Source organism: Callithrix jacchus, chromosome 1 (assembly GCF_049354715.1).
Source record: "Callithrix jacchus isolate 240 chromosome 1, calJac240_pri, whole genome shotgun sequence".
Taxonomy (NCBI): Eukaryota; Metazoa; Chordata; class Mammalia; order Primates; family Cebidae; genus Callithrix; species Callithrix jacchus.
In genome coordinates, this window is record NC_133502.1 from 95,452,124 (window position 1) to 95,480,090 (window position 27,967).

The 27,967-nt window shown below is 43.2% G+C and overlaps 1 protein-coding gene across 5 annotated transcripts in view; it reads left to right on the forward strand.

Moving 5' to 3' along the window:
• The window catches only part of APBA1 (amyloid beta precursor protein binding family A member 1), a 229,307-nt gene that overhangs the window by 188,138 nt on the left and 13,202 nt on the right, over positions 1-27,967 (forward strand). For 4 of the 5 annotated variants that reach the window (XM_035302864.3, XM_002742872.6, XM_035302878.3 and 1 more), the window contains 7 exons: positions 2,437-2,476; positions 6,180-6,325; positions 15,632-15,664; positions 16,688-16,774; positions 17,424-17,609; positions 21,909-22,088; positions 24,366-24,578. In XM_035302864.3, the coding sequence (XP_035158755.1) occupies positions 2,437-2,476; positions 6,180-6,325; positions 15,632-15,664; positions 16,688-16,774; positions 17,424-17,609; positions 21,909-22,088; positions 24,366-24,578 (885 nt within the window). The remainder of the gene's footprint in view (positions 1-2,436; positions 2,477-6,179; positions 6,326-15,631; positions 15,665-16,687; positions 16,775-17,423; positions 17,610-21,908; positions 22,089-24,365; positions 24,579-27,967) is intronic. The other variant, XM_008995874.5, reaches the window with a different exon arrangement.

The following is a 27,967-nucleotide window of genomic DNA, read 5'->3' on the forward strand; positions in this document are numbered from 1 at the left end:
TCATGCTCTTAACTGCCAAGATCTGCCACTCCTGGAGTAGGAAGTGTTTGCAGGTCACAGACTACATGGACAAGGTGGCTTGTCTGTCATTGTTCCAGTTGTCCAATTGTGCCTCCACATTCTGCACATGATTCAATTTATGTACCCCAAAAAACACAAATCCCAAAGATCTTAGCCTTTAGCTTTTTGAATGCAACTTTATTTATTTATTCTTGAAAGTTAAGAATCAACTGATGTTCATCTCAGTCCGTGTGTGAAATAAAGGGCTAACCAGACATCTAAATATTCAGCATTTGATTATACATCACATATAATAAGGCAAATTTGTTAGTTTCTCAGTTCCTGCAAGACTTGGCTCATGTTTCTACATATCCTTAGAAATGATAAAAATCCTCTTTGTATGTAATAATTAGAGATTCTTTTATTTCACAAAACTCTTTTTTAAAAATTTTACTTACCGCAGGGACTAAGGAAAGCTAGTTGTGAGCTCATGAATGGAGAGTAAGTGAATGTATCACATACCCTCTGTTGTAGCTCTTAATAAAATGTCAGCTTTTAGAGTTATAAAGTAATTCTTTTGTAGCTTCTGCTGAAATCTGGCCACTGTCTTTGAGATTAGCATTCAGGAAAGTATCCAAACAGAGCAAGAAAATGAGAATTGACTTCTTAGATGTACCTGGAGGCTAAGCAATTTTGATTAAACAAACTCTCATTACTCTAGGCTCTAGTTACTTAGGACAAGGGTAGGGAGATGGTTGAGAAGTAATAAATTAAAAGTTTTCAGCCCCTGTGAAGAAGCTAGCTTCCGTCTGCATACCGTGAAGTTATGAGAGTTTTTTTTTCTTTAAACCAAGCAGAATTAGACAGATTTAACTGATGGCCCTCAAGTAGGCCTATCTTCTCATTTAGGTAAGTGGAAAGTAAAATTAGCATAAAACAGTGCTGAAATTGGAGTTCTTGTTCCCTCTATCCACATATCCTGGCTTTTATTTGTGTGTATTTTTCCATAAATGCATTAGTAGCTGGTAACTTTTCATTCCTGGTGCACTAGAAACCCACTCACATTGTGGGTGTGCAGAGCCATTTCATCCCAGTGAGCACACATGCAGCAGATTTACTGAAAAGTTGCCCTGTACAATGTATTGTGTAATCACTGTCGAGTTCTTGTCATTATCCTGAACTGAGCTGGAGTCTTAGAGGTTTCTTCAACTGCCCCAGTCTTCCACAAAACAATTAAAACTACTGTTTTTAGACTGTTGTAAAAGTATTAACTGATTTATCATCCCATCCTCCAAGTAAAGAGCACCGTGTCAAGTGCTAGATTATGGTGTTGCTTCCCATGATATCCCAACACTCACCCAGGGCACTTTCCTCATCCAGCTTGCCAGACAACCCAGAGTCTACCATCTATGCAGGTCAGCCTATCGAACAGCTATTCAATGCCAGATATCCTTTCTCTTAAAGGTATGCATTTAAATAATCATCTAAGATCTGTTAGGTTCTCAGTGGTGAAATTCTTGGCCATGCAAATCTTACCTTCTGCCCATTTTAGGGACTTGTCTTTAACACTAGCTCTCCACTCTCCTGTGATGCTTGTACCATCCTGGTCCAGACATACCAGCTACAAATTCTACTACTGGTGGGAGCAGGAGTGAATTTCTTTCTCTTATCTCAGTCAGTGTTACATCTAGGACATCTGCTTCTGATAGGAATATATGGTGGGTTTTGCTCCTCTAAGAGCAGGCAGATTAAGCTGCCATTTAATCAGACCCTAAAAGGTGTCTAGCTCATCATCTCTACTTCCAACAGTGCTGTGAGAAGACTGACCTTTGTTCTGAGGTGTAGAAGAAATTCCAGAGTTTTAAATTTACTCCTTTGTTGTGTTCTTATTTTAAGATAACACACAATCATGATTTATATAATGGAACTAAAATTCCATTAGGAGATAAAAGGAAGAGATTTTTAAAAACTCTAGCACACATCTTTAGCACAGTGGGAGTTCACTGTGACAAAGACTAAAATAAATTTCTCCAAGAGAATTCTTAATTTCAACATATGATTATAGCATTGGTGCTTTCACTAATCAGTTTTTCACATAGAAATGCAGATCCTTAATAATACAAATTGTGACCTTTTTATTGCTGTTGTTAGAGATTTTTGTCTGTGGGATTGTTTTTTAGTTGGCAAATACCTCTTTGATTGTGAAATATAAAATTTCTAGATCATCTAAAATAATGAATATACTATTCTGAGTTTTAGGTAACCTTTATTAATAAATGCATGTTTATCTGCACTTTACTATCTCTAGCTAAAAATGATCAATAACTGGTAACTGCCACAGGTGATGTATTTATTTTTCATGTTGCATGGATGATTGTGTTAATGCATATTTCATCATGTTTTGCTCTTTTTGAAACCTGTTTGTCTTAATTACAGTCAAGAAAAAGCTTGGCTTCATTCCCAACCTACGTTGAAGGTAAGAGCTGAAAAGAAAATATTGAGCACTGAGTCATTCATGAATCTTTTAGCATTGGAGCATATGAAGCACTGAGATATGAGACAATAGAAGGGAAGACAGGCCACAGTCACTTATTCACAATGTTAACATTCTTAGGATCTTAGACCCAAAGTGTGATAGCTAGGAGCCTCTCAGAAATTATCCTCACATCTTTGCTGATTCTGTGGATGGAGACTGTGAAATTGGAGCCAAAGGTGTGGGCTTTACCCAGTGTCATGCAGCTTAGCATGGTCACACTGGATCCCAAACCCAAGTCTCCTGATTCTGTCCCTGTGCACCTCTTCCATTCAATAAGAAAAATTCAAGTGGGAATGAACATTAAGTAAGACAGAAATTTTGGTCCTTTTTATAAGAAAAACCTTCCCAGCAATTTCCATCTATTAGGTGGATGAGCTAGTAATAGTAACAGTTACGGCATGCTTACTCTGCCAGGTTCTGTTCTAAGCACCTCCCATGTAATAACTAATTGAATTTCACATCAATCCCATAAAGTGAGTTTTATTATTATCCTCATGTTTTACATGAGACAACTAAGCCATCAAGAGGGTATCTTGCCCAAGATCCCACAGTTGGCAGTACAGAGTCAGGATATGAATTGGCAGGCTGGCTCCACACGTCTCCCTGGAAACCAGTGTTCTCTGCAGGGCTGCCACACATGGTTGTGCAGGTTATTCACTGCACAAGGGCACCTAGGGGGAGGCCAAGTGGGGCCAAAGTTCAGCCAAGCTCTGTACCTCAGCTGGAGATTGTACTACCCAAATGGGGCACCAAATCAGGCACTCATTCACAAAGAAGCACTCAGTCTTTGGCTAGAGGTGGTGCTGAGGCTCTGTCTTGGTGCATTGCCATTTCCTTGAAGGAGGCTTTTCTGGAAGCCAGAGAATGCCCAGACATCTCTCTGAGGGTGTGTCTGGCCTTTAGATCCTGTGCGTGAACAGTCACTGTGTTCCACTGCCTGGGAAAGGGTTAACGGGACTCAACAAACCTTCATGAACCCTTGGGCTCAAAGCCAAGGACAAGCTCACAGTTTTGGTTTAGTTACTCAGGTTTCTTTCTTGAGTCATCTGTAAATAATCTGCATCATTTTTGTGAGGCTCTGAAATTCCATGGGAGCACCTTGGGAAGTTTTCTGAAGTTTGAAAGCTCCCTTCTTCATATTCGTACCCCAGGCCTAGAGATTTTTCAGGTTTAGCATTAGCCTGAGTGTGAGGATGTCACGTGTGCGCTCCCTCATCTACAGAGCAACCCAAAGGCAGCACTGGAGGGAAAAACACGTTCCAAAAGGCCAAAAGAAAACTTGCAATTCTCTGACATAGGATCATTATGGCTTTAATATTTTTTTAGCTTTGTAAGAATATACTAGCACTGAGCCCAAAGTGAAGTTATGAAATTGGGGCTTTTATTTTTTCTGGATATGATGCAGTGACAATGACATTCAATTATATTCAATTTCCTGAAAGGTAAATGGCATAAGATCATATCTCAAAATGTATTTAGTTCTGATATTCGTGTGCGTTGCTGCTTGGCACTTCCGCAGTCATTTAAATATCATTTGGATTGCTTTTAAACGTATCCCCATACTCACACTTAATGTAGTCAAAAAGGGACCTTCTCAGTGAATAGCACCAAATCAGAGAAGAATATATGATGTTAGAACTCCCATCGAGAAGGTAGTTAAGTTTTGTTTTTCTTTTAACATTGATTTTTTAAAATTAGATGGAAAACTTTTAAAAATTCATATATCAGATGAGATATTTCTTCTCAATATCTGGTTGGCAATAATGATTATGTTTCAATAACACTGTAAATGCATCATCAGGATCTTATCATAGAAGAACTGACAATCTTTTACTTTATATAAAGTGTAATGTGGATTCAAAATTCTTCATATATTATTTTATATACATCCCTGCTATACAACTGAAACTGTATATCATACATAGCCCAAATCCATCTCACATCTATAAAAGATTCAGAGCGGGTCCCTGTGACTGTTGAGTAGAGTGTGAATTACTGGTATGTAGTGGAAGCAGATTTGTCTGTGTACCACTCACAGTGTTAGTCTCCAAGTCTTGCTTGTAAAAATGGAGAATAAGACAAATAGCAGGCTTCCTTATTTAATTACTACACAGATGCTTTGTGAAAGCCCTTCCTAAAATGCTTTTTAATTTCTTTGTTTTAAGCACCACCTTAGTTTTAGATGAGTAGATTATTTTACATCTGTACTCTGATAAGTAGTTCAGCAGAGGAAGCAGCTGTGTAAACTCAAGATGAGCTTGATGTTTAAGGATAAAAATAAAAAGCACTTCAGATTAGCCTTCCAAGAGGAAAAAGCAAATCGTTTCCATTATAAGTTATCTAATTTAAGACCCTGAGGTTTCAACAGTGGGTTAACATGTATATTTTAGTCTCCCCAGATGTACCACTCAAGTCAAATAAAATACATAGGGTGAGGCATGGTGGTTCATGCCTGTAATCTCCGCATTTTGGGAGGGTGAGGCAGGCAAATTGCTTGAGCCCAGGAGTCTGAGACCAGCCTGGGCAACATGGCAAAACCCCGTCTCTACAAAAACTACAAAAATTAGTTGGGCATGGTGGTGCCTGTAGTCCCAACCACCTGGGAGGCTGAGGTGGGAGGATCCCTTGAGCCTGGGAGGCGGAGGTTGCAGTGAGCCAAGATCACACCAGTGTCCTCCAGCCTGAGTGAGAGAGTGAGACCCTGTCTCAAAAAGAAAGAAAGTACATGGGTTTCAATTACAGATTAAAATGCCTTTTTAAGTGGACTGTTATACAGTTACATATTAATCCCAGTTTTAATTTCGAGTTAGGGTTTACAAGTAATTGTGGTTGGTTAGAATCAGATGCCCCCAATGATTAAAATATTTAAAACAGGTTTGACTTAAAAGGCTGGTAAATTAGAACAGAAACTTTAATTTTCCTTGGAATTGATCTGTATGTGGGCACAGGCCAAGAACATTATACCTTGTAAGTGAGCAAGATCGGCAGCATGGGACTGTGGCTTTGAGATCATGTTATCTGTCTTGCACAATTGGAGTCAGAAGCCATTATAGGAATCTGGACATTCTGAAACAAGTGTTCTACTTTTCTGATCTATAAATTTGTTTCTTCCACTATGGATCAAATGGAGGAAGAGATATGAATGGGAGGCATGTAATAGGAATTGCTGTAAAAAGCTTTTCTAAAAAGAAAGCTTTAAGCCATCTAGTTACTTAACCATTTATCTAGCAAACAGCTAGTTGATACTAACTGGGTGACAGTAAGACATAAGAAAGTTAGCGGTGAGTATGACATGCTCCTTGTCCCCTAAGAGCTTAGTCTAACAGGAGAAACAGTACCCTTTATCACTGAATTTTATGTTCCATATTTAAGTAAATATTTGCATTACTTTTCATAGTAAGTGGTTTTAGAGAAGCAAATTATTTTAAGAAACTGTACCTTCTATTTGAAAATGAGGCATGGGTGCAGACAGAGACAGAGGGATGCCTTAGACAAGCAGATTGGCTCACCTGTTCAGGAGTCTCTGTACCTTGCCCACCTGTGCCAGTGGTGAGGCAAGGGGGAGTGTGATGTGCCATCAAGGGGGTTGGTGGTCCCTGACCCAGGATGGCTTCCCTCACTACTGTGGCTCTATATGTTACAGTTCCAGGACCCTGCGACCCTGAGGACTTGATCGATGGAATCATCTTTGCTGCCAATTACCTTGGCTCCACTCAGCTGCTCTCAGACAAAACTCCTTCCAAAAACGTGCGCATGATGCAGGCCCAGGAAGCTGTAAGCAGGATCAAGGTGAGGACGTCTGGGTGCTCCAGCAGGGGACAGTGGGCAGGTGTGGGCACTTGAGCAGTTTACAGCACTCGCCACAACTCCACATATAGTTTAGAGGAGAGTGGTTTGAGATGACATCACACAGGCCATGCTTATCCATGTGCCTGCTAACAATTAAAACCAAAAATAAATATTTCCAAAGTCTCCTGAAGTCTTTGTATACAAATATGATCTATTTAGGTTGTTACAAATGGCCAATCTTGAGAAGAAATACTTATGATAACCTTTGAAAAGTTGATGTAATGAGGAAGGATGTCATTTTGAGTATTAAGTCTCAAGTGCGAGATATGTATTACTGGATTTCCATGGTCAGCTAGAGGTCAGTGGCAAACATTCGTGTTACAGAGTTGGTTCAAACTAGGTGGCATTGCTTTTGAACCAGTCCATCCTGTTCAAGCTAGACTGAACTGGCTTGCTTCAAGGAAAATGAACCCTTTGACCAAATCTAACCTGGTTAGTCTAAGGTCAGTGCAAGGCTAATCCAGTTTAAACTAATTCGAGCCAGTCATAACATGCTTGAATCTGTTTTCTCAAGATATAAAAGGAACAAGCCTATTTGATCCAGGGGGAACCACTCTCATCTGGTTTAAGTCATTCACAACTAGTTTGAACCATCTGGAACCAGATTATTCCCGTGGATAAATGCAGAAATGCAGAGCTCTAGAATCTCCACCACAATACCAAAACTACCTAGAATCATAGGCAAACCAGGACTTCAGGAACACTCAAGGTGTATTCATGCCATCCACATGCCGTTGTGCCACCAGCACCTGGAACCACTGGGCAGCCTCCCAGAGCCTTGAGGCCATTGTCACCTAGAGCTTTAGGGACAGCATCACATCCTAGAAGCCTAGGACCAGGTATTTCCAACAAGTTGGAATAGGTTAGGACTTGCCAGAGTCTGTTTTATCCAGTTTTAACCGGTCAAAATGGATTCCTCTCTCAAGGAGCCATTCTGTATTTCATACCTTCTCTCTCACACATTCCCAGGTTGCATCCTGGTGTATGTGTGGTAATATGGAAGGAGAAAGAGGGACAGATAGACAGCAGTAACTGAGAGTCCTTGATCTCTTAGTCAAAGAAAAAAATATTCCTTGAGCACTTAGGCATGCCGGGCTGTGCAGGATCTTGGCAGGGAGGAAAAACAGCAACTGATAAAGTGAGATCCTTGTCCTCAATCTCAGCAGCATGAATGAGGGAATGATGAAGCAAGCCAGGGAGTGTGAGGGGGGTGCCCAACAGGGAGAGGATGGTGTCAGAGGCCGAGTGCCACCAGAGTGCCAGGGAAGCCTGCAGATGTGAACACCTCTGACTGCTGCCTTCTGCCTGAGAGGTAGAAGGGAACAGTGAGCAATCAGCAATTCCAAGAGGTGGTTACAGAGAAGAGGCCATTGGTCTGGGCTTCACGCCCAAGCTGATTCCTATGATAGTCAAGTGTCCAGACTCCACCATATGGTGAATATTAAACAGCTTGTATCATCACTAATGCTGTAATTATGATGCCCTTGAAGCCTCAGCTGTCCAGTTATCCTGCAGTTCCCAGGATACTGTGCAAATGGCCCCACATCCCTCTCATGGCTTCCCTCTCAGGCTACTTTCTGCTGCTCCTGCTGCTGTGGCCTCTGTGTGTCACCCACTGATTGGACCACCTCTCTGTACTTGGAGGAAATGCTTCTCTTCCAAGCTTAGAACCAGCCCTTCCCTTAACTTCTCCTTGGACAATAAGCCCATGCTGCAACTTTTGACATGACATTTGATGTTTTTATAAACGAGGGAGAAGGGATTTGCAGTTGCCTCAAGAGTAGCTGTTGTCACAACCCTGATAAGCCAGACCTAGTGTTAGAATTACTAACAGGACCTATTAGTTCCTTCCATGTGTCAGGGACCAACTCAGCCTCTTCATCTGGGCACACAAACCTTGTCTGTGCCTCAGAGGCCCTGCTACCATAAGGCTCATTGCTGTGGTGTTTGTCTTCTTCTAAAATTAGCCCCTCCTGGAATGAGGGACAGTGGAAAGAGCCAGTTCTTTCAAGGGAACTCCACCCCCTACCCAAAGAGATGTGTCTTTGCCCTGTGGCTCCCAACAGGGTAACTCCATGAAAACAGTCTGACCTTCATACTTTTTTGGACTTTCAGACCAAATAATGCTATGGGTAGAACATTACCAGCTTCCTGGGGAGCCACCCATCCAAGCTTGGCCTAACTCCTTTTCACTGCCTTCCCCTTTCCACAAAGTGGTGACATTGTGCCAGCAAGTCTGCCCAAGGTCTTCTCCATCTTAATCTAGTTGTCCTCCAGGCACAGCATTCAAAACAACAACCTGCAAGCCTCCCAGAACAAGCTGCTTTTCAGGTATAGTCACATCCTATTTTGTGCAGAGCAGAGAACTTTAAAAACAGAGAGACATACAGACATCATTCTGACTCCAGGTACTCCATGGTTGCCAAACATGTCACCTGGGCTTCCAGGTGAGTGGTGCCCTTAACTTCCCCAGGTCTGGTGGAAGCACAGAAGCCTGTGCTTCTGTGTGCCTCACTCAGGGTCTCTGATAGACAGGGACTGCCTTCATAAGATGTGTTTGGAAATGGGTGGGGACACCTCTGGTTGTCACCATGAGTGGGGGCATTTACTGGGTCGGAGCCAGGTGTGTTCAAGACCCTATAATGTCCAGGGCAGAACCACAAAACAAAGATTTTATCTCTACCAAAATGCCAAAGATCCCCTTTCAAGGAATGCTGCCAGAGCCCATTCAGGTGAATCTTCCAGAATAAAGCAGCAGTCTGCCCCCAAAGGAGTACGAAAGACTCCCGAGGTTGAAAACTGCATGTTGCTTTGAGGTTAGTTTTATCTAGTATCTATCCATCAAGGTTTCAAAAAATTTAAGGTCTGGGTTTCATTTGGGGCACCTTGTTTATTAGCCCTCCGATAGCTTAGGACTCATACAGATAGAACATTTATGCCTTTCCAGTCCCCTTATGACACTTAGGTAGTGCTGTCTACAGGGAAAAAGCAAGCACAGGGCACATTACTTATATGTAAAGCAATGTGCAGGGTACACTACAGCATCCCTGTACCAAAACCTATCAGTGCCATTTGTATTGTGAATTATATTTTCTTATTTCCTCAGTGGTATCCTATAGTGTTGTCATTCCTTCTTTAAAGTCCAGCCGCCTCATAAGAAATCAGAGGTTTTACTTCAGAGCTTTCAAAGGATTGATATCCCGAAGTTCCACAGTTCATTTGAACCAAAAATTAGATGGCTCTGTTGATCAGAACAAGCAAGATAAAGGCTTTCTGATTATAAATACATTTTAGACCTGCCTAGAGCAGAATAGACATCTGGAAAACATATATTTATTTTTACAAGCAAATTGGTGTGAGGAATTCATTATAGAGTAGTAAAATTAAATAGTTACATTTCATTTATAACTTATAAGTATCATTTTACAATGTGCATCTATGCATTGGAAGAAACTATTGCCTGTCATTAAATATTTTCTGCTTCTTGTTCCTTTCACATCCATTAAAATGCTCATCAGATTGATTGACGTTACACCCAGCCAGAAGCCTTTTCCAAGTATCAGTGGAGATGCCTGTTTAAGTCAGTACTCTCCAAAAAGTAACTGTGTCCGGGCTTGTACACAGACTTCATCAATGCAAAGGGAATCTGGGGACAGAGAGTGTTGATCCCGAGCAGACTGGGCTGGGCTCAGGTGGAAGGAGCTTGCACTGGGTGCCCACATGTGCCTGGGAGACACTGTTCTATAAGGAAGATGGTGTCACTCTGTTTCCTAAAGAGAGACTCACCTTTCAAAATGAGTTATTCTAGGCCATCTTGGCAGAAAGGACGCAGGGCATAGCCAGGCTGCAGACTTTATAGCGTCCATCCAGGAAGGCAGGAGAAAGAAAAGTTCTGTGGATTTATTTTGCAATTCATTTAGCAATGTCCTTAACCCCAACCTGATTAGTAATTTCTGGCTTGGTGCTTTTACCTAAACAAAGGTAAAGGTAGTTTCCTCCTTTGCTTTCTGATTCTCCTTCTTCTCTCACTCCCTGCAGGGACCCCATTTTGTCCCTCTCTTCCTCTGCCTACATTGTTTGTTTGACCAGATGGGCATGGCTGGATGTGAATGAGAACTACTCACCATGCGCATTGATATTTGTGGTGCTTTATCTCTGAACAGATGCTGACCTTGAGACCTTGAAGCTTGAGTTTCCATTTCAAAGCAGTCTTTCATTTCTGTTCTGTTTGTCGATTGTGGTGTCTGCCACTCACATAGCACCAACTGTATACCAAAATTGAATATTGCTCATTGGATTTGTACTTGTGGTTTTGAGAATTACTGTTTTCTCGATTTAACAAACAAAATTTACAAGATTGAATTGCTGCATGGAGAGAGAATGTGAAGCTGTGGTTTGGCCAGGTATTTTCTACTTAATATGAAAAGAAACAAAGGAATTTGGCCCAAAATGCCAACTGTCGCTGTGCACTCCTGTGATAGGCCCTTGGGAATAAAAATTAACTGATACACAGTTCTTGGGCTTGAGAAATTTGCAGTAAAAATAAGGCAAAAAGAATGTTAGGTAACAATAATACAAGGTAAGCTGAGGGCTCTGAAATTTAAAGGTGTTTCCATCTACCACAGTTTTAGAGATGACGTGTCTGAATACAATAGCAGAATTAGAAGACATCTGCCATTTAAAAATTTTTTTTATTTTTGTCTTTGGTCCCTCCCTAATGTGTTCTTTCTGCCTTTGTTGCTCATCATTTTTGAGAAGTAATATCCTTCCAGAGAGCCCCCATATACCTTAGGGGATTGCATTAGAGCTCCAGTTCTCAAAGCATGATCTTGGACCAGTAGCATCAGCATTGCCTACAAACTTATTAGAAGTACAGGTTTTCAGGCCCAACTCCTAACCTATTGAGTCAGAAACTCAGAAGGTGGCACCCAGGAGTCTGTGTTTTAACAAACCCTCCAGGAGATTCTACTGTGCACCAGTGCTTAGGAACCACTGCCTTAGAGAAAGGTGGACCTGCCGGTGTGTAAAGCATCTTTCCAGCAGCTGTGTCCTGCAGCATTCTAGTCAGGCTAAGTGTTTGTCACTAACAGAGTTCCACTGGCAAATAAGTTCAGGAAAATAGTTCTCCTTTTTGGATATTTGCTACAGATGTCTTCCTCTGAATGGCTCTGAGAAGTCCTGCACTAAGATTTCATTCACCTTAACTAGCAGCTCCCATAATTACTTGAGCTCAGAATACATTGTTACCATGTGATAGATGCCTGCTAATTGTCACCATTTGATAGATACCTGTCTTATTGGTAGTATTCTCTGGAACATGTATTGGGAGAAACCTCTAGAGAGAGCTTTGCCCTATGTGCTGTCAGTCTTTAATGTGCCCTAGATAGAAACACACCTCTCCCTCTATAATGTGGGAATCATGCCTACCCCCTGTCTATAGAGGGCCAGACTGGAAGCCAGCACAGTGAGCTCACTTGTCTTCCTTGCTCTCCACTTCATTCTCTGCTCTTCAACCAGAATATAGGGTAGACTGCTGAGCCCTACCTGAACCATGGAGACTGCTTCTTGTCCAACGACCCAGAGTGTGGTGTTTATGTCTCCATTCTTCCTACATTCGTGAAGCTTATGCAATTACATTACAAATGGTGTTTAGGTATATTGTGGTCCATGCGTTTTGTCAAGCTGCATTCATTATCAGATATTCATATGTCCCTCTTAACTAGCCTGTCCCAAAGAGTAGATGTTTTCATTATTTTATGATTTCCTTAAAATTATGATTTAATTGTAGAAGTAAAATTTCTATCATAGCTTTGCCTAAGTTATATCATTTCCCACATTAGTTGGAGAAGTCTATAATTAGTAAAGTATTAGTCTCATCAAATATATTATCTCAATCTCATTTACTCCTCAAAATGGATGGGATAGAGAATCTTGTGAGGTAGGTGTTGTTAACCTCATGGTATAGAGAAATGGAGAAGTTTACAGATGACCAGCCTTGCCCCAGTTGCACAACTAATGGTTTACAATGAAGTGAGATTGCCAGAGTTTGAATCTCTTTTCTGCCACTTTACAGCTGTGTGACCTGGGGCAAGTTAATTAGCCTCTCTGTGCCACATTTCCCTCTTCTGAAAAATGAAGATACCATAATATAGGCAGGAATGACAACATCTGCTTAAACCTTGTGTTTCATGGGATTGATCATGGCTTACCACCTGGCAGGGTAGTAACTCACAGGGGTGTTGTAAGCTTTTACACTGATCTATGTGAAATACTTCGAAGGATTCTGGCACATAGCATGTGCTCAATAAATGTCAGTGGCGAGAGAAAAGATAGAACAGTCAGGAGCATCCCTGGCATGACTAACCTAGAGTATCTGAACAACAGCAGAAACTTAATGCACACTGTGGATGGAGTAAGTGGGTGGTTGGTTCTGCACTTTGCACCACACCCTGCCATGTGGTAAGCTGTGATCGAGCCCATGAAATACGAGGGTTTAAATAGATGTTGTTATTCCTGGCTTTAAGATGCATGCTGGCCTTATGTTTCTCTTGGACCCCTTTCTGCTACCCTGATTTCTCATTCTGGCTTCAACTTTCCCATCTTCTGTAATGTTATATTTAAATTTTAAATTATAATTTGTTGCAGGGTACTTGGATATAATGAGTGATTTAAAAGATGGTATTACTTTAAGTCCATAGAACATTTTTAATTTCATAAAAACTGTTTCAGGCCAGACGCAGTGGCTCACACCTGTAATTCCAGCTTTGGGAGGCCGAGACAGGTAGATCACCTGAGGTCAGGAATTCAAGATCAGCCCAGTCAACATGGTGAAACCCTATCTCTACTAAAATTACAAAAATTAGCCAGGCGTGGTGGCACGCACCTGTAATCCCAGCTACTCAGGAGGCTGAGGTGTGAGAATTGCTTGAACCTGGGAGTGGAGGTTGCAGTGAGCCAAGATTGCACCACTGCACTCCAGCCTGGGCGACAGTGCCAGACTTTGTCTCAAAAAAAAAAAAAAGTTTCAGAATACCTTTCTTGAAACTCAGTTTGCCTTTTGGATCCTCTTTCTCATCACCAGTTCCAGGAAAAAAAAAAAAAAAAAAAAAAAAAAATTTGGATATTCCAGTGAAGGTGGACCTATTTTCTTTTGAAAAAGTTCTTTCAAATCAGTCCCTTAGGGTTGAAGAATTTTGACCAATAGCTGTTAGGATTTGGTATCCAAAGTAATGGAAATTCCTATATTACTGCCATATCATTTCAGGAGAGGTAAAAAACAAACATTAAAGATTTCCCAACTGTCAGTTATGCAGATTATAACTGACGCCAGTCAGAACATCCCTGGCTGGATTCTGGGATTCCACATGGGAATCCTCGTGGTGTGGCATGGCATAGCATCAGCATAGGGTCACCTTTCAGATGCAGAAATAGTCTCACTGTAATGTGAAGCAGTTAGGATGACTCCTTACAGTTGCCGCCTTCAGACGGTTTCAGAGCAGACTATTCACTGTGTACTCATGGCCACCAGAAGGAGCAGCAGGGCATCTGTGTGGGAGTGCAGTTGGCCTAGTTTCCCGGGAGATTTGCTATGTGGTGTCTGAATGGCTGACTCATCCAGTTTCTCTACAATAAGGTAGTATAGGCAACATATTTTAGTCACTAATGAAACAGAGATGTACTACTGAGAGCAGAGGAGCTTTTCTATCAGGTGAGTACCCAGGAATATGAGAGAGCAGTTCTTCCTCCACCCTACTCCCATTACCACAACAGCATCTGCAGTTTGGCCATTGACTTACCATTATTTGTACAAGATCTGTATAAATAGCAAGTCTTAGCAAAAGCCAAGAAATTGCATCATAACCTAGCTCAGTTATAATCATATAACTGCAAACACAAATATAGTGCTTAGAATGTACGAGGCACTGTTTGAAGAGCTTTGCATGTATTCATTTTGTCCTCAAAACAGCCCTGTGAGGTAGATACTATTTTTATCTTCATTTTACAGATGAAGAAACTGAGGCACAAAGATGTTCAGTGGCTTGCCTCAAAGTCACACAGCTAGTAAGTGGCAGAGCAAGGACCTGGTTTTAGACAATCCAGCCCCACTCTCTTTTATCACCTATGTTGTTTTTTAATTATGAGCAAAATGGGAGAATGGTACATCCATTTTTAGTTAGGTATAAACTACATTAATATTGCACAAATTTAAGGTAAGAAGTAAAAGAGGGAGAACAATGAAAGGGTCAATTTATCAAGCAGGCATACCATCCTACATGCGTGCACACCTTATAACATAGCTGTAAGATAAAGCAAAGACTGACCAAACCTGAAGGATGCACAGACAAATCCACATAACAGCTGGAGATTTAACACACTCAATAAATGATGGAACAAGCAGATTAAAGAGCCAGCAAGTACGTAGATGGTTTGAACAATACTCTTAACCAGCTTAATTTACCTAATTGTCATTGATCAAACATTGTTCCCAACAACTATGGGATGCATATTTAGAAATCCACATGACACATCCACCAGATTCAGTCATGTGCTGCTGGACCATGCAGCTAAGCCTCGGCATATTTCAAAAGATTCACATACAGAATGTGTTCTCTGACAACAGTGGAATTAATTCCAAAATCGATAAGAAAAAGATAACGAGAAAATCCCCAAATGTATCAAAATTAATAATACAATTCTAAATAATCCAAGATTCTGAGAAGAAATCACAGTATAAATTTGAAAAAAAAATTAATGAAACTGATTAAATTGGAGCACAGAAAAATCTGTGAAATCCAAAGCAATGCTTAGAGGGAGATTTGTAACTTTAAATATCAGAATAAAGTTTGAAAAGCCATAATTTAAGTTTATATCTCAGGAAGCTGAGAAGTCAGCAAATTAAACCCAAAGAAAGTAGAAAGAAAGAAAGATCTACGCTGAAATCAGTGAAATTGAAAACCAGGCGTACAATAAAATTAACAGAACCAAAACTTGGTTCTTTGAAAAGATCGATTGCAATTAAGTATAAGAGGCACAACACATTTCCTTTGCCTCTCTTCACCACCTTCCACATACTAAACTCTGAATTAGGAAATTGATTATCTTTAGACTGGGATTTTTAAAAGCCAGTCCTCCTCCCACAGAAATGCTTCATGCCACTATTCAGTATTAGTTTGTCAATTCCCTTTTTGACTTTCAGTCTGCAAATTCTAACTATTCTCCTGTCTCTGTTTGTTCCATGCTAAGCAGATGGCCCAGAAATTAGCCAAAAGCAGGAAGAAGGTGCAGTACAAACAACTTCATCAGCTTGGTGTTATGCTTGTTCTTTTCATTCGTTTCTGTTTTACCTTTTTATATTTTCGTGTTTTTGTTTTCTGCATCCAGCAAGTTTTTGTTCAGATTTCTTTTTGAACCGCCCCATAAGCCAGCGTTTCTCAAAACTCAGTTGCCGAAGGCAGCCGTTTTCTGTTGCTCATTAGTCATTTCACTTCAGAGGAACAACAGGGAGCAGATTGGAGATGCTAAATGAATCATATAGTAGTATGAAAGCTCCAACCATTCAGGAGCATCGTTGTGGCAGGGACTTGATTCTGTTCGATTATACTTATGCTTGATTTGTGGATTTGTCAGATTGCTGGATGCAAAAAAGAAAACTCGCTAATAACCACACATGTGCAGAGTTAAGCCCTAAATGAACCAGACTGCGCTTTTTGGTTGTGGAGCTTCTAGGTGCTTACGAACTACTACACCTGGGATGTTGAGGCATTGGGGCTCTTTCTTAATGGAGTGGCTTCAGGACTGCTTCTGTGTTGCTGTGGTGGTGTGTAAACATAAAGACCCTCTTACCAGAACCGCATCCAAATGGCTTCATTTGCAGTTGCTATAAACATTGTCTCCCATCAGCTCAACCAGAGGCAAATTCTAAGTGACTTCTCCAAGGTCTTTTGGTATGAGTTTTTTGCCCTATTTCTTCAATCTGTTGGGCTCCAAAAGCCTTACAGAGAGGGTCACTTGACATCATCTTTCAAAGAGTGAAATCTACTTCAATGAGCTACTGCTTCTATAGGGGAGAAAGAAAGCAGATTCCGTATTTTCCCCTATAACCTAGAGGTGCTAACTCTTGTCCCTGTGTCCATACTCTGTGTAGTACCTTCAGCGTTGGCAGTTTAATCCTAGAGTCTGTATTGCTGTTCTGGTGACTGTGTCTTGGTGGCTCTGTGTGTGAACTAACCTGACTCCTTCTGCATCTAGGTCAGTCAGGGTAATGTAGTAAAACTTTCCCTTGGTGCATTTTTTTCTTCTCAGGCTCCTGAAGGTGAGACTCAGCCAATGACTGAGGTGGATCTCTTCATTTCTACCCAGAGAATCAAAGTGCTGAACGCCGACACACAGGTATCAACTGGCTTCCACCTTTCCTGGGGTGAAGCTTAGTGGCATTGTAACTCAGAGATGCATGTATCTGTAGAGCAACTGTCCCCAGATGCAGGGCCCCAGCAAGCTAGAAGGTGGTGTTCACAGTGCCTGCTGCCGGGTGGGGTTTGGGATTGCTTTCTTTTTAATTTTCTTTTGCCACTGGATCAGTTCAAGGGATTGCTTTCTTAAAGCCCCAAAAAACCCCTAAGACATGGATGATGTTTAGTATTTTCAGAAATTTTTATCAGGGGATTCATTAATGTGGACAAATTTGCCTTTTAAGAAATTGTGTTTAAAATCACACATAAATTCACGCATGCAAAAACAGAGACAACCGTGCCATTTTGACTTTTTGTCTTTTTTTTTTAACTTCCCCACAGGAGATTCTACTGTTTGGAAGTTCTTATTTCTTTTAACCTGCCACAGATCATTTCCTGCAATTGGTTACCCAAGGGAAATGCCCTCAGGGCTGGATGGGTATCCATTAATCCCTCAGCATGGGCTTTGCAGTGAACTCCCGAGGCCACCCTGCATGTGAACCATATTTGACTGGCTGTGGGGTGGCAGGCACTTTCTTGGGTCATTAGATGCTAAGCTGGACTTACCTGCCCTCTCCTTCTGCCTCCAGGAGACAATGATGGACCACCCACTGAGGACCATTTCCTACATTGCGGATATTGGGAACATCGTTGTGCTGATGGCCCGCCGGCGGATGCCTCGCTCCAACTCCCAGGAGAATGTGGAAGCGTCCCACCCATCCCAGGATGGGAAAAGGCAGTACAAGATGATCTGCCATGTCTTTGAGTCTGAGGACGTAAGGGTGGCTTCCTTGGATCTCCTATTGGGTCACATTCTCTTGACTTCTCAGAACCTGATAATTCATCACACAGAAAACATCTATTTGTTGTACACGTACTGTATGTCAGACACTGTTCCAGCACTAGCAATATAAGGCTAAATAAAACAGACAGGGTACTCATCACAATGGCTGAAAGGAGACAGAAAGTCAGTAGATAAATATACTTAATGTAAAATTAGGTAGCGGGGAGTGCTCTACAGACAAATAAAACAGGGTTGGGGATGGAGGGACAGGGGCTATATCAGGTAGGGTGATCAACCAAGCCCTCGCTTGAGGAAGTGATCTTCGAGCAGAGACCTGAATCAAGTGAGAATGAGGAAGGAGCAGGTGCAAAGGCCCTGAGGCAGGGACTAGCTGCATTTCCCTTTCAGGAAGGGAAAAGAGGCTATTAGAGACTTTGGGATGAGGTGAAGAGTAGGAAGAATTTGGCCTCCCTGTAGGGATTTGAGCAGGTCTGTCCAAGCATGAGGACATTTTGAGAGGACAGTTCCTTATGGTACAGGACCATCCTGTGGGCTACAGGGAAGTTAGCATCCCTGCCCCTCCCCAGCAAACAGCAGGAGCACTGCCCACCCCAGTCCTTAGGATGACTAACTCTTCCTCCTGGCACAAAGCCAGTGATTCCTAAGCTCCATTTCTCTGGGTGATGCAGTCAACAGAGAAAATTTGTTTACAACAAAGGCTGTTCTTTCATTTGGCCTACTTTCGGGTTGTAACCCAAGCTGCTAGTGAGGCCACCAGGCTGCACACTGCATTCGCACCTGAGCTGCTCCAAGGTGCTCCCCTACTTCCTCCTGCCATCCTGGGCCTCAGCAGGCCTCAGAAGCTGCCTTCCAGGGGAGGCCACAGCCCCATAGTAGTTTATAGCAGCAGAAAACTCACCCACCCACTGAGGGCAGTTGCTTTTGACTGTGCTCATTATTCCTCCTGACACAGGAATAAGCTCTGTTTCTCACATGGAGCATGGAGTCCTGATCTGTGAAGAAAAGATTGTGTCTGGTAGCCTTAGATCCTTCAAAGAGGCCATTATTCTCCAGTAGAGCATTCATCTAGCTGCAGAAATTGCCTTCCTCCACAAGTTAGGTGTCAGCAGCCATCCGCTTTTTTTCTCTGGGGAACCAGAGCTGTTGTGTCTGCAGCCACAGAGAGGGGGAGATGCCGGCACTTATTGTCACCATCCTTTACCAGTCTGATTCTCTAGAAAGCAGCCACAGGACAAGGTCACTGGGAGGACAGAGAACTTGAAATGCCTCTGCCTGCTTTTCTCCCGACCATTCCTGTAAAGCTGAGGCCAGACATGCAAACGGGGAAGATGAGTTTTAGGAGGTTTTCAGAAAGTTCCAAAAGAGTGAAAATTTGGACTTTTAAGCCCCCTGTGTCCTGCCGGCCAGCAAAACGGTGGAGTTAGTACTTCCCACCAGGCTTGAGGATCAGTGTAGGCCCCACTGCCACCTCCATCTGGCTGGAGCTCATAGGAAGGGGTTTCTTCTCCTTGGGGTGCCCTTGGGTCCATCAGGGAAGAAAGGAAAGAATGGAGAGGTAAGAGGTAGAAGAGTGGACCTGGGAATCTTACCACTTTGCTTTCACTAGAGCAGGGCCAGAGTGCATTGGCTCCAGAACATGGCAAGATGGGCCTGAGTCCTCATCCAAGCTATGTAGCTACTAAGCCTCAAGTTCCTCCTGTAGGACGATAGTGCCTCCCTCAGCAGGCTGCCGTGACATTCTCATAGATATTGCAGTTAAAGCCCGATGTCTGGCACATGGCTAATAGTCCATAAATCTCAGTGGCTGATACATTCACCAGGGGCATCCACTAATGTTGATCAGGAAATTGACTGGCCACATTCCCAGGTGTATATTTTTCCATTTGGCTACACGTGCCTCTCTGATGCTGAAAGCAATGTGTTACTCCTTCCAGTTTTACAGTAGGGTGGACAGTGGTAGTGCTTGATGTGACTTGTAAAAGTCACCAGATTCTCACCATGAGTAAAGTTAAGTATTTCTTTTCCCATACCCAGCCACACAGAAAGTTCCCATTTTGCTGTTAATAAGGTGCTTTTACCAACATTTAGGAAAGGTGGGGAAAGAGTAGTAGAGGTTAGGACTGTGTTTCTAAAACACTGCTCTAGAGATTTTCTGGTTTGGCTTTGTTTTTCTGCCCATTGGAATTTCACAGAGAAGCTGTCTGCTGTGGTGGGCAGGAGGCTGGGCTCTGGATTGAGCCCCCAGCCCCTTCTCAGGGATTGTGCAGTTTAACCCCTCAACCTCCATATCCTGGTTTACCCAATGGGGACACTAATACAGATCCACAATTCCAAAGTCTAGAAAGCTCTGAGAAACAAAAGGGATTTTTTCAGTCAGTTGGCTGATAACCCTGCCTTGCCTGCCAGGGGGCTGTTTATAGGATTTGTCCAGCTTACCCTGAATCTTACACATTTGGCCACAGAAATGCTACTGTACTCTATGGACTTCGCCACACCTTAAGGGTATTAGAGCACAATGTCCAGTATTTGCACCCTGCTACCTTTCTGAAATCAGAAAAGTTCTGAATTCTGAAACAGAGCCTCTAACATTCCAAATGAAGGATTGTGGACCATCACACTAACATCTGTCATAGAATTGATATGCAGATTCAGTGATGGTCCTTGTATAGCATTTTCTCTGCATAGCATATACTTCGTATAACATGTACTGCAGCATAGGCACATGAGAAGTGCTCAGTTGCTCTTGGCTTTCCAGATCAATAATGGTGCTTAATTAATGCAGGGAAAAGCTATCAAAGCCCAGAGCAGAAGCCACGGCTCCCTCCCTGTAAGCTGTGTGGCCTTGAGAGGTTTCTTTGTATCTCTGGGCCTCCATCTCCTCAACTGGCAAATGCAGGGTTGGACCAGTCAGAGTTCTCGACTCTGTTAGACCCAACACTCCCTTTCTACAATCAGTATTTTATAATGACCCACTACTATCCTGAAATGAAATTCATAGCTAATATAACTTCCCCTATTGAAAAATCTTTCACAGAATAATCAAATTATGGCCATAAATGTGATATAAAGGAAAGATAAGAGGAAAACAAGCTAAAATAAAACCATATTACAATATGTATTAATAAATACTTTGGCCCAACCATTCTGAAAGGCATAATGAGGTAGTCAGATGCTTATACCTACTTCATTAAGCTTGGATGTGGGAGGACACAGTGTGCAGTTGGATATTGTAAACACTTTCTAGTTGACATTTCAAATTGAGGGTTAAATAATATGTATGTGTCTACAAGTACATGCAGAATCACCATGCACAACAGCAAACTGTTCAGGGTTATAGGGATGTGATTTATCAGCAACAGAGATCCCAAACGGCACTGATGTTGATTTTCCAAAGTCATGAAGCTTCCTCCTGGTGAAGTATTAAATGAAGCAAAATACCATCTTCTCTTAATTTACACAGTATTATTATGTTGATTTTCCATAGTCATGAAGCTTCCTCCTGGTGAAGTATTAAATGAAGCAAAATACCATCTTCTCTTAATTTACACAGTATTATTCTTGAAATGTTCAATGTGTATTAGAGCCACACAAAGTCTTGGCATTTATGTATAAATTGAAGTTGAATCCTGGACTCAGATAACTGTAAACAGGTACTGCATATACATGAATGTCCAGTGGGATCTGTGAAGATGGTGCAGGGTGTAGAATGACTCATCACTATATCAAGCTGTTTTTTGCATGGCAGGACATTCAGCATCTCTGACTCCTGTCTCTTGAATGCCTGTAGCTCCCTTATGATCATTGTCATAATCAAAAACATCCCCAGCCATTTTTTTTTTATTATTGAGATGGAGTCTTGCTCTGTTGCCTGGCTGGAGTGCAGTGGTGGGAATTCAACTCACTGCAACCTCCACTTCCCAGGTTCAAGTGATTCTCTTGCCTCAGCCCCCTGAGTAGCTGGAACTACAAGCACATATACCACACCCAGCTAATTTTTATATTTTTGGTAGAGACAGGGTTTCACCATGTTGGCCAGGATGGTCACAATCTCTTAAACTTGTGATCCACCTGCCTCGGCCTCTTAAAGTTCTGGGATTACAGGCATGAGCTACCGCACCCATCTCCCAGTCATTTTGAAAATGGCCCCTGGTGGGCACTGGTGGCCCCATGTAAAACCACTGGCCCAGCAAGTGTAATGTCTAGGACTTCTTCCAAACTCCAGCAGTGCACTGCCCTGCTGACCGTCTTTCCTTTCTGGCTGCTGTTCCAGGCTCAGCTGATTGCACAGTCCATCGGACAGGCATTTAGTGTGGCATACCAGGAATTCCTCAGGGCCAATGGGATTAACCCCGAAGATCTCAGCCAGAAGGAATATAGTGACCTGCTCAATACCCAGGACATGTACAATGATGACCTGATCCACTTCTCCAAGTCGGAAAACTGCAAAGATGTGGGTACTTTCCTGAAGCTGTTCTCCAAGCTGGGTCAGCTGGGCAGGGGCCTGGAAAGGGGGACACCCTGCTGCGAAAGTGAAGGCAGATCAAGGGTTAGGAGTGAGGTATTGTCAGGATATCGTGAAGATACTCACACCCATCTCTCATTCCCTGCTTTGGGGCCCTGTTGTGAAATGCTGTCGTGGACAGGTGTAAACACAGAGGCAGCACATCCTCTGCTCCTGGTCATCCTGAGCTAAGGTCATCCTGATCTAAGTTTTGGCTGGGTCACAGATGCAGATAGGACCTGAAATCTGCCTGTACAAAGCCTTCAATCTAGGTAAGGGCACTGAAAAAGCACTAATCAAAGCCAACTACACTTGGACAAACAGAGATCTTGGGTTTTAGAGAAGAGATGCTGGGCTCCTCTGGGGATGTCTTGTGGCTTCAGACTGAGCTCTTCAGAAGTGCCTGTAAGAAGATGAGGCCATCCGAGCTGGTCTGGAGGATTGGGGATTATAGAGGAAAGCCAAGGGTAGGGTCTATGGAATGGTTGGAAGCCTGGAGGTCAGAAGGCTCCAGATTTATCTGGGAAATGAGGAAGTATGGTTTGGCTAGAGCAGGAGGTGGGCACAGGAAAGGAGATAGATGGACCTGAGGTCTGGGTCAGGACTGGAAGGCCTACAAGTCCTGCTGAGAGGTTTGGACTTGATCCCATAGGTAAAAAGAACTTTTAATGAGAAAGTGATCATTTGATCCACTGGGGTCTGTCAGGTGTCTTAGGTCAGATTCCCCAGAAGCAGAGCCTGAGGCAGGGATTCTTGTTGCAGAAGTTTACTGAGAGAGTACCTAAGAACAGAAGGGATATGGGAAGCAGGGTGGTGGGACACCAAGGAAGGGTGTGGTCCCCTTGGCATGAGCTTCCTTCTGAGCCAGAGGGAAGCTCTAGGGCACAGATCGTATAGGACAGATTTGTCTCACCTTGAAGCGAGGGATCTGGCAAGCCTTTGTACACCATGCCAGTCATTGACCAAGACTACACAGTGGGTAATGTGAATTTATTAGGGCTGCTATCACAAAGTACCATGAACTGGGTGACTTCAGCAACAGAAAGGTATTGTCTCACAGAACTTGTGGCCAGAAGTCCGAAAGCCGGGTGTTAGTAGCGTTGGTTCCTTCTGGAGGCCATGAGAGAAGAGTCTGTTCCAAGCCTCTCTCTTTGGCTTGTAGATGGCTCTCTTCACCCTGTATCTTCACATCATGCTTTCTCTATGCATGTCTCTATGTCCAGATTTCCTCTTATTTTTTTGATACCCATGACAGACAACCATTCCTCTTCTTATGTAAGGACATCAGTCATACTGGATTAGTGCCCCTATTAATCACCTCATTTAAAATCGGTTACCTTTGTCAATACTTTTTTTCCAATAAAGGCACAGTCTAAGACACTGGGGATTGGGAATTCAACATACAAATTTTGGGGGGACACAATTGAACCTTAACAGATGTTTCTCGTTCAACTAAGGACAGTTCTCCAGGGAAGGGGCTGAGTGTGAGCTTCAGCAACTAGGGGAAGCAGACACCAACCTGTGAAGGGGACATTGTCAAGCCCTCCAAAAATACACATGCATGCTCTTTGTTGGATGCTTCCAGTAGGTGTGTTACCTTTCTGTGGCATCTCTGCAGGCCTCCCTCAAGTGCAGGTATCCAACATCAACTTCTGTCTTCTCTGGCCTGGCAATGAAGGTTGTAAAAACGTCTCTGTATCCAAGATATGCACTTCCTCTGTGCACACCCAGCCTTTTGATTGTGTTAACTTCAGCATCACTTTTTTCTCAACTTTCCCCTTGAAGAGAAGTGTTTCTGTATGTTTATTTATTTTTAATTCAAGACACTTAAATGTCGAAGAGAATTGGTGAAGCACTGTGGGAGGGCAAACCTGTGCATGAATTTGAAAAGCTATTTCTAGAAACCATAACACACCAACCACCCACAGATCCCCTTCTCCTGCCACTGAGGACTGAAGAAATTTAAAAAAAAATAGTGACCCTCATGGTTGTGCGCTGAGGCAAGTTTGCTTATGTGAAACAAAAGTGAATTAAAAGAGTGTAGATCTGGGTGAATTCATTTCTTAAAATCTCCAAATGTGCAGAATGCCGAGAAGATGAATTCATCTGGGTTGGAGTCCCCAGGGAAGTGTCTTTCTTTAGTCAAGACAGGAATGGGGGAGAGGCTTTGATTTCTACCTACCCCAGATGGTTACTGATGCAGGCTTTCTAAATGTCTCCTTCCAGGTTTTCATAGAGAAGCAAAAAGGAGAAATCCTAGGTGTGGTGATTGTGGAGTCTGGCTGGGGATCCATCCTCCCCACCGTGATCATTGCCAACATGATGCATGGTGGCCCTGCAGAGAAATCTGGGAAGCTGAATATCGGTGACCAGATCATGTCCATTAATGGCACCAGCCTGGTGGGCCTGCCTCTGTCCACCTGCCAGAGCATTATTAAGGTACCTGAATATGGGGAAAATCAGCTTCTATGGTAGACCTGAAGTGATGTGAAGTGTGGCCTCCATCCAGTCATTAATGTATATGAACAGGCACCAAGAAAGACATAAACACAAAAGACGTGGACTTGCACTCAGGAAGCCTACCATCAAGTTACTGTTTAGAGATTCTTCCCTGAAATTCATTTAGATCAGGAGAAGCATATTTGATTCACATGACACTACTTTCTGATAGCAGCACGTCCATCACAGGCATCACTAGTCAATCACAGCGCACTCCCACTAAGCCCAGACTCAGCCTCAACAGAAATGGCCTCAGCTCAGGAATCTAATCACTAGTAGCCAGATGCACTTGGCATGATTTACCATCCCTGTTAAAAAATCACCAAAATCCTTCAAATCTGAGAGCACTTTTTCCTTCTCAGTGGCCCTGACTATGATGCAGGTGAGTTTGTCCCTCCTCAGAGCCCAGGTAAAGCAACTCACATATGCTAGTTGCTAGAAAAAGAAGGAAACTCTTTTCAGTCCATGGATGCTTTTTCATACCTGAGCATACTTCCTGTTCAATCTGAACTGATACTTATAAGGCTAAAAAGAGCTACTTAAAGGAAAATTAAATGTGGATATTTGAGAAGAAATGAGATTTTCTTAAGACACGAAGCATCCATGTGGAGTCTTTTGAGCACACTGGGACTTGCTGATTGCATGGCCAGTGTGACTGCAATGTTCCTCCTCCATGACATCACCTGTAGACCCTAATGGCTCTGCACCAAGTGCTGTGGCACTGCAGGTAGACTGAGATCCCACAATTTCTTTTGGTCCTGCAGGCCTTTCCTGAAAGACTTAGCTAGAACATAGCTGTGTGCGTATTATGTGCATGTGTCTGTGAGAGAGAGAGGGAGGAGGAAGGGAATGAATTCATACAACAGTCATTGTGAGCAAAAGAAAATCACAAAGCCAGCATCCTCGGCTGAGGGGGTAGGGGTGGGAGGTGAAGGTGAATATATAGGGCACACGGATGGTGCCTTTTTTGTTTTTAATGAAATAGATTAAATAAATTCTAATTCCACATAAGATAATCACACCTGGAAATAAATAGTTCTCTTTGGCCTCCTTTAATTTTTTTTCTTATATCTTATACTTAAATAAATTCTACCTCTTGCTTAGTACACATTGAAGATAAGATTAGAGAATTGACTTTGAACATGCATATTCATTCAGACAGGTTTAACTGAGCCTCTGTGAGTCACTGAGCTGCGCTCTGGGGAAGCTGGGATGACAATATGCATGTGGAGGATAATTGGAGATGTACAAGGGCTCTGTGACCTTAAGAGAAACATGAAGGTGAGAGGCTATGGGTGATTAGATGGACCATTTTATGTAATTTTAAAGTTGACCTTGAAGGAGTAAAACCTAAGTCGGTAGCAGAAAGGGAAGTAGCCTTTGGAAGTTTCTGCTTGAGTTGATGGACAGAGACCACTGTTGAGTAAGGGAGAAATGGGGTCTGAGCCTAGCGCAGAAGGCTGGTCTGGTGTTGCTATGATCACATGGACAGGCGGGGGGGGGGAGGGAGGAGGGAAGGGAGGCAGGACCCGAAGTTGTTCCTGCCAGTGAGCAAGTTGCTTATTAAACACCTGGGGTCGGCAGGATGCAGTGGCTCATGCCTGTAATCCCAGCACTTTGGGAGGCTGAGGCAGGCGGATCACGAGGTCAGGAGTTCAAGACCAGCCTGACCAACATGGTGAAATCCCATCTCTACTAAAAATATAAAAATTAGCCAGGCATGGTAGCAGGCACCTGTAATCTCAGCTACTCTGGAGGCTGAGGCAGGAGAATTGCTTGAACTCGGGAGGCAGAGGTTACAGTGAGCCAAGATCACACCACTGCACTCCAGACTAGGTGACAGAATGAGTCTCTGTCTCAAAGGAAAAAAAACACCTGGGGTGCATGCATCAGAACTGCTGAGGGATTGTGGGACCCAGGGGCCCCATGGACACAGTCCCGGCCCCGGGGAGCTTGGTCACATTGGGGAGAAGTGAAAGGACTTAATGGCTTGCAGTGCTCAGTGCTGTGTGTCTGTACTCTGTATTCTGAGTGCTGTGTGCTCTGAGATCATGTGTGGACTGACTTGCTGAGCCCTTGGGACAGTGTTCTATGGGCATGCACTGCTGTTGTACCCACTGCTGTTGTAGAAGTTAGGAAGCTGAGACACAGAAAGGTGATATAATTATCTATGCATACAACCTCCAATACAGAGTCATCCCAGGAAGGGTGTCAGGTGAAATGCTAGGCCCAAGGCCAGACCCTGGGGCAGTACTTCTCAGCCAGGGGTGATCTTGCATGCCCCTAAATATCTGCAGACTGTTTGAGTTGTCACCACTGGGGAGAAGGTGCTCCCGGTATCCAGTGGATAGAGGCCAGGGAGGCTGTCAAACATCCTGCAATGCACAGACAGCCCCTTAACACAGAGTTATCCAGCCCTAAATGTCTATAGTGTTGAGGTTGAGGAACTGCCTGAGTAGTATAGGAGTTCAGATGCAAGAGAGAAAAATTGGTGAGAGAGGGAAGCTGGTTACGGAGGGTTTGTGGGGAGTTGGTCTGGTTCTAGAAAGGTTGGAGAGGAAAGGGGATAGTGGAGTCAAGGACTGAATAATATTTGTGTTTCCCCAAATACATATTGAAACCCTAATCCCAATGTGATGCTCTTTGAAGGTGGAACCTTTAGGGAGTGATTAGGTCATGAGGGTGGAGCCCTCATGATTGGGATTAGTACCCTTATAAAAGGGACCCCAGCAAGGTCTCTTTTGCTATGTGAAGATATTAGAAATTGGCTATCTGCAACTCAGAAGAGGGCCCTCACTAGAACCTGACAGTGCTGATACCCTAATCTCGGACTTCCAGCCTCCAGAACTGTGAGAAATAAATGTCTGTTGTTTATAAGCCACCCAGTCTGTGGTACTTTGTCATGGCAGACTAAGAACAGATTCAGACAAGCGTAGGACTTAAGTAAGGGTGGGGATGGGGCCTGGGCAGGAACAAGCTGGGCTTCCTGAGGCCCACAAGACTCCCGATCATGGCCTGGAGTTACCTCCCTTCCTCCTCTGGACAGCTCACAAGGGAGACAGCAGATGCTAGGTGTACAGATGGGCCATCAGAGACCCCGAAGGCACAGAGACTTGCCCAGGGCCCCCAGCTGGCCAGTGAGTCCTCATCCTCCTGCACACCCCTCTCTCCTCATCTGCACAGGGACCAGAGGAAGGAAGCAGTGAGGCTGTGAGGGCAGCCTGACTCCCGCTGCAGCTGCAGTGGGATCGCAGCATCAATGTGGAAGCAAAGCTCGCTGGAGTACAGACAGAGCTCTGCACAGTTTCCTAAGAGGAAATGGATTGTTT